At 37.9% G+C, this 7,348-nt stretch overlaps 2 protein-coding genes across 3 annotated transcripts in view; one reads left to right on the top strand and one right to left on the bottom strand.

Moving 5' to 3' along the window:
* Positions 1 to 7,348, bottom strand: part of kcnab1a (potassium voltage-gated channel subfamily A regulatory beta subunit 1a) — a 145,412-nt gene that overhangs the window by 36,339 nt on the left and 101,725 nt on the right. The gene's annotated exons all lie outside the window — the stretch shown is intronic.
* The window catches only part of LOC123986502 (kelch-like protein 10), a 9,862-nt gene continuing 8,761 nt past the window's right edge, over positions 6,248 to 7,348 (top strand). Inside the window, exon 1 of the mRNA XM_046074789.1 lies at positions 6,248 to 6,452. Coding sequence (XP_045930745.1) covers positions 6,313 to 6,452 — 140 coding nt within the window. The 5' untranslated portion in view covers positions 6,248 to 6,312. The remainder of the gene's footprint in view (positions 6,453 to 7,348) is intronic.

The following is a 7,348-nucleotide window of genomic DNA, read 5'->3' as shown; positions in this document are numbered from 1 at the left end:
TTAAACCCAATTGAGCATCTCTGGAGAGACCTGAAAATGGCTGTCCACCAACATTTACCATCCAACCTGACAGAACTGGAGAGGATCTGCAAGGAGGAATGGCAGAGGATACCCAAATCCAGATGTGAAAAACTTGTTGCATCTTTCCCAAAACCACTCATGGCTGTATTAGATCAAAAGGGTGCTTCTACTAAATACTGAGCAAAGGGTCTGAATACTTATGACCATGTGATATTTCAGTTTTTCTTTTTTAATAAATTTGCAAAAATTTCTACATTTCTGTTTTTTTCTGTCAAGATGGGGTGCTGAGTGTACATTACTGAGAAATAAAATGAACTTTTTTGATTTTTGGAAAATGGCTGCAATGAAACAAAGAGTGAAAAATTTAAAGGGGTCTGAATACTTTCCGTACCCACTGTATATATGTGTGTGTGTGTGTGTGTGTGTGCGCTAAAGCCCTCTGGATCAGAGCTAACCTCTATCCAACCTCGTATATCCAAACAACAAGCTGCTCGTGGCAGCAGCTGGGCCCTGAGAGGACAATATCCACAGGGACAGAGACCTCAAAAAAAAGGTGGGGGGGGTCAGGAACCACGGAAGGAAAGGTGAACGAAAGAAATGAAGGCATTTATTTGTCTGGTTTCAATTTCTGTTCAGTGTATGTCTCAGTGTTTGTTTTTCAAATTCCCGTCCCGACATTGAAGTAAGACGGAAGAGTTTTGATAAAGACAGAAGGATGAGAACAAGACTGAGAGGATGACAGAGAAAGCTCTGTTCACAGAGAGAAAGACAGTGTGTGTAAGAGATGGAGACTGGCAGGAATTTCCTCTTCACGTTCCTCTTCATTTTCCTGTTCACATCTCATCAACCCTCGCTCCAACCTGAAGTCTGTCCCTGGGATTTGGACAGTGTGTGTGGAATGCTAACAGCTTTTCTCTATATTAGCACACAGAAAAAATTTACCAGGAAAGAGTCAGCCTGGGTAAGGACATAGTTTCTTTAAACTCTCCAGAATCTTGAATTAATACTGCAAATAGTCTCTAAGCTACACACGTTTAGTGTGTGTGCTGTACATGTGAGTTAAATAATTATGGAGGGGAGAGTGATTTTATTTCTCTCTTAAACGGCTGAAAAATTAACGCAGCCAAATAGAAAATGATCCAGTGTGCTGAACATTATAATAGAAAGGAAGATTCGGCTAAAACTCAATTTCAATTTTAAATCAACAGCAAAAAGTTAACAGCAGGAAAAGCAATCACTTTGCATATTATTATTATTATTATTATAGAGCCGCATAAATGGCTAGGCAGCTGATGACAGAATTATACTGCGGCTCAAAACTGTGTCTACTGACTTAGTTAAATAGCCATGTGTAGCAAAGTAATGTTTTTTTTCCACATTAACAGCCCGTTAAACACATTTAACTATAACTTAAAATAAAGAGTAAACTAAACTAAAAAATAGCAATAGATTTTAGAATTGACTTGCTCTTTAGACGCGAAAAAGATTCAATTTGTATTCCTGCCTATACACACAATGCCTGACATACATGGATTTAACTAAATGTCAGTGTTTCATCATCGCTGCTTTGCTCAAGTGCACTTTAGCAGCATCGGTCTGCATCCTAAATGCTGTGTGCGATCATTAATCACTTTCATTATATTCACTACAGCTCCAATATGAAGTAGTTGTTAGCCAGCCACTGTCAAAGTCAATCTGCTACTTTGTTACATAACTTTTGGATATTTCATCTAAAACGCATCCTGGTTTCTGGCCAAGTTTCAAAGTTTCACAGTTTTAAAAGCAGCCTTGGGTCTTGAGTGCACAGTGCAGCTATAGTCCTGTGAGTGAAGATAATACCACTCAACATTACATTTCTAGTAATGTTAATAAATAACTACTAAAACAAAAATGTCTGTTTAATCTAATGTTTTGATGTGAAAATCAAACTTACTTTCAGCTTCAAAACTGCACCGTCCCTTGTATGACGTGTGTAAACAGAACGGGAATTCTAAACACAGAGAAATGTTGAATTTCTTTGAAAAAGAAAAAGAGGAAACCAATTAAAAGGTGCTGCTGAGACTATGTTTCTTTCTGTCTACCGAGCTGTCAGTCAGATGTGTGTGTGTGTGTGTGTGTGTGTGTGTGTAATACACACAATATCACACACACACACCGTACATCTTCATCTATCTTGGCACTGTTCCTTCAAGTTAAACCGTGAAACACCACTGAGCATCCTGCTCTTTGCCCTCTCTCTTTCTCCTCTCCCCTGCCAGCATCATGTCCGCCCCGGGCGCAGCATGTGGCAGGCAGCTGGCATTATGCTGACCTTTTCTGCACCGTGCAGCTCAGCCAGTTTGAGTCAGACCTCTCAGTCTACCGTAAACCACCTGGGGCAGCAGCGCTCAGAGACGGCCTAAGAGCCAGGCACTGCACCCTGAAAAACAAAAGCTCTACATGGCACCAAAAAGCCTCAGATAACACCAGGGGAAATCCTTTTGGTTCAACTTCATGGTGCTTCAAAAATGTATGTAGCCAGCTTAGTCACCTTTAGATAGTTCTTCGCACACAAAGATCATCAGCGTCAGGGCAACTTGCATAAAGTACTGGATAAAACTATGCAAAAAATAAAATCACAAAAAAAAGGAGAACAACATTGTTGGGGTTGCTGCTGCTTTACTTCATGAAGCAGTGTTCTCAGTCTACATTATCTAAACTACTGAAAACAAGAATTACAATGTTAAAATATGAGAGTGTTAAATGCTTTTGACACAAATCATCTGATTTTACCTTTGCAGTTACTATAAGCACCCAAAAAGAGCAGATGGCATGTTTTTTAATGAGTAAAACTTAGAACATTAAAGATCCCTTCCATGGATGGTTTTTCTACAAAAAGGTTGTTTTGAAAAGGTTCAAACACACGTTAATCTGAGATTTAAGATGATTCAGCGGATTAAAGTCAAAACAGCCGTTTAGTGTCAACAACATCCAAGTAAAGTAACAAAAACCAAAACACATGTTTGAGTATAGTAAGACTTTAAATGCCAATCAGGTCAGGCCTGTCAAGTTCAAATAACAAGAGACAAGTAACACTGTGCTATTCAATCATATTTAATGTCAGGCATCCCAAGTGATTGACGTATAAACAGCAGGTATCTGGTACCAAAGGTGATGACTGAGTTTAGCTTGTAAACAGAACTTCTGAAAACTGGGAAAACTGACAATACTAAATCAGGACAGGCCAAGTTGAAATCCATGCAAGAAGGATGCCTCCTTATGAGATCAGCAAGAGCTCCTCAGTAAATATGACGAAGCTTAGTCAGCTGAAGTATGACTTAGAACTGATTTGGTAATTTGTAGAAGTTATGGGAGGATACACAGGTGTTACTGAAAAGACCAGGAGGCAGCTTAAGAATTAGTGGAAAGCATGTCAAAACTAAAGTCAAATCAAGTACATAAAACAAGATTATATTCTTACACAGGATATCATCCATCTCTACCACTGCTGACAAAAGACCCTGTGCCATTAATCTGTGGCTGAAGCCTCGTCTGTTTTAAGGACACCGTACTAAACATCCCGGTGAAGGTCAGCCTCTCTAAGCTGGCTAAAGCTCATGTCCCACGGGAACTAGAAGTTTTGATCCGATTTACAGGATGGTCGGTGATCCAAGTCCTCGAGGACCTCCTCTAAGCAGGGAGATTGGTGAGGAATGTGTTTTTCTAATTCAGAGGATCCTGCAGGTTCGGTACGAAAGTTCTACTGCGGACAGTTCCCCTTAATATGTTGTACTTCTGGTTGGTATTTAAGTAAGGATTTTTCAAATTTGGGCTTATGCAAATAATCTTATTTTAATCAATGTGAAAACAATTCTGCAGAAATGTATGTAAGTGTAGAACTCACAAAGATATCTGTTTTGCATTCAGTAAGTAGTATGTTGGCCAAAACAACGTAAGTTACCTTGTCGGAGCCAAACACAGAATCTCAGAAATATTTATCATCATCATTCATGTTTTTGTATTTTGATTCTACTGACGTTGACCAGTGTTTTGCTTTTAAACAAATTCAAATTTCCTAGTCTAACAAGTAAGTGGGATTTTAGGGATGTGGAGTTGACTGATATTAGAGGGAAGCTACAATAATTAAAATAACGTGTGGTTTCAGTGGGTTTTCCACAAGAAAGTTGACAGAAAAAAATTATAAATATTTCAGTTTCTGTGAAACTGAGCTGGTGATGATTTATGTTTTCTCTAAAACGTCAAAAACTGGACTATACACACTGGGAAAATCCTGGTGCTTAGATACATCTTAGACTAAAAAGCCTGAATAACTGAATGAGTTTCCACAGTATCACACTAAATGCGATCAGTCAGCCCAGATTTTGATTCCAATAGAGATGATCTGAGCTTGCTCTGACTGTAAATAAAGATTTTGGATTTGTTCAGTTTCAAGTCCTGTAGGTTTTCTACTTTGGAAGTATGCAGTGACTTTATAGTAAAGCTTGTGTTTTAATCATATTTATATTTTTATCATATATAATGTTGACACTTTATCAACAATTACAATCTTCTACAATCTAGATTCAGTTTATCTACTTTGGTACAGGTTTCTTTGGCAATATACATGTCTGTTTCCAGTGCCAATAAAACCCCATTGAATTGAATTGTCACTACAATGTTGATCTGGGGGGTGTGTATACAGTGACATCAATCCAACTGTCCTGCTTTGTTTGTGTCCTAGCCAGGAGTTATTGTCCCAATAATGGACAATGGGAACATTGGGCTAATATTTTTTGTGGATGAGAACAAGAAAGCAGGAATGCACACACTCCTCTGTTGTTGTTTGAGAGCTCTCCATGGTGACAGAAATAGGTATGCTGTGTGTGTGTGTGTGTGTGTGTGTGTGTTGTCTTATTCTTCCCACTCTCGTGCTAAATATTGAAGCTGAGTTGGGGGTGGCTTTGACTCTCTCGCATGAGAAGTGAAGAATTTTTACCAGCAACCCACATTGATATGGCAACAAACACACACACACGCACACACACAGATGTACTTAGGAAACTTTCATCTTCATTACTGTCCAGTCATATCTTCTCACACTTTGTGGCTCCAATTACTTTGTTGTTAAAATCTTGGCGTTTTAACACTGTTGCTTTTCGACAGGGAGAAAGAGAGAGGTAGGAATGAGAAATATGACTATTTCCATTTTATTGCAATGAGCACTAGGATTGGTGCAGAACTGACCTGTATGCAGTATGTTGTTACATACACACTTTATTAGGTACACCTATAAAATCTAATTCAATCCTGTACAGCAACACAGTCTCAATTTCTACCTATTTAATGGTAATACGGTTCAGAGTTATTAAATTAACCATATGTTTAATAAATGAGGTTCTGTTGTTTCTAACGTTTTGCTAATTACAAGCATGAGGGGGGAAGAATATCAGAAACACATTTCATTATAATGTGGTCCAGTTCAACACCACTGCAAACTACATCCTCAATAATAAAGATGCAGAGTTACTTATTTTATTGGTGGACCTCTGTAAGAAAAACTGGGTAGGGACACAGGAGTGAAGCGGAGAAAACCATTATGTGCATCTATAAAACAACATGATCCTTTCCTAAACCTAACCAAGTGGTTTTGGTGCCTAAACCTATCCAAAAACACAATCTTTTCTTAGCAGTTTTGGTGCCTTCTGCAAAACGTCCGGTATTCATCATATACATTGTGTACTTAGGGTTCTATTGGACTGATGTTCTATAAATTACAAGCCCTGTCTCATCCTGGGGTGTCCAACACCGACGCTTTGAGAAAGCCTGACAAAGCGTCCGTATTTGATGCGTGAACCCTTTAGCGTCAGTATGAGACACCCTGGGCTTTCAAGTAACTCCAATGTAACCTATCTACTGTTGTCTTTAAACCTAACAAAGTGGTTTTGGTGCTTAACCTATCCAAAAACACAATCCTTTCCTAAACCTATCCCAAAACAATAAATAAGCCTAAACATGTTTCATATGGACGCTGGAGCTTTGTGTGTCCAACACCGACGCTTTGTCAAGGCTTTCTCAAATGTCGGTATTGGACGCCCTGGGATGAGAACATGGTGTAATTACAACAACTCAATTACAACAATGCAGACATTAATACAATGAATGTAACTGTCTACAGGTTGAATTGTTTACCTGTCATTATGATGTTATAGGATTCCACTCTAGAATACCTTTATAATGATGAGTGTTCACATTCTCACTGAAGAAACCTGTTAAGACTCAGGTTTGCTTAAGTCATATTAAGAAAAATTCAAGATGAGTGACCAAGATGAGCCAAGCTCAGTGTACAATGATCTCCGTCTGAATGGAGAGTTTTGCGATGCAGTCATCCAAGTCGAGGATGTGGGATTTCAAATCCACAAGGTCATCCTCTGTAAATGCAGCCCATACTTCCGGTAAGCGGTTTAACTTATCTAAGGAAGAAAGCTGATGAACCTGTATCCGTTAACTGAGCAGAAAAACGTAATAATAGGAAAATAATGATCAGTTAATGATTGTAGTCTGACAAACACACCAATCACAATAAGTAATGCGTTACGTTGATTCATGGAGCATTTAGAGAGGGTATTTAAGGCCAGATAGACACTCAAAAGAATATACAAAATTCAAAAAAAGTTAACCAATAGTGCAGGTTTCCCGTCTGTCTGCACACAGTCAGTATTGTTTCAAGTTTAGTTCAGATGAAGGTTTATGCTTCCATTTGTGTACAACTAAAATGTGGACATGATGACATTTGGGGCTATTATACATTCGTAGCAGATTTACATTTAAGTTGGATTTATGATATAGTTGTGTTTATAATACATTTGTATTCAATTGTGTTATAAGTGTTTTTGTATTTATTCATATGAAGTATTATTTTGCCTCTATGCTGGTCACTCAGTTCCGTACTACATTACTTTTAAGCAAATATAATATAGTTTAAGTATGAAGTGTTTTCATTTCATTTCAGAAAATTGGCCAAATTAAATATGCTTGTAAAAATCCTTATGCAAACTTGAAACAGTTGATGTTTGATGTACACTATTGTCCAACAATTCAGTACACAAAGAAAATGGAGAAGCTGTTCACAGCTGCAAAAACCTAAAATAATATTCTGTTGTGGATTGTGGATGGTGGTGAAGCAGTTCTAGAAACATCACAAAACAAAATTATTGATATTCTTACTGCAGTCCGGTGGCGCACATATTGTATCATTTTCCTATTAATACAAAAGTGGTGAAGTATGTTGATTTCTAGTATATTTACTGTAAAACACAGTGTACTATAATTTTTTATATATAGCATATAC

This window comes from Micropterus dolomieu, linkage group LG17, assembly GCF_021292245.1.
Source record: "Micropterus dolomieu isolate WLL.071019.BEF.003 ecotype Adirondacks linkage group LG17, ASM2129224v1, whole genome shotgun sequence".
In the NCBI taxonomy this organism is placed as follows: domain Eukaryota; kingdom Metazoa; phylum Chordata; class Actinopteri; order Centrarchiformes; family Centrarchidae; genus Micropterus; species Micropterus dolomieu.
The sequence above is the reverse complement of the archived record's forward strand: the minus strand, read 5'-3'. Positions and strand labels throughout refer to the sequence as shown.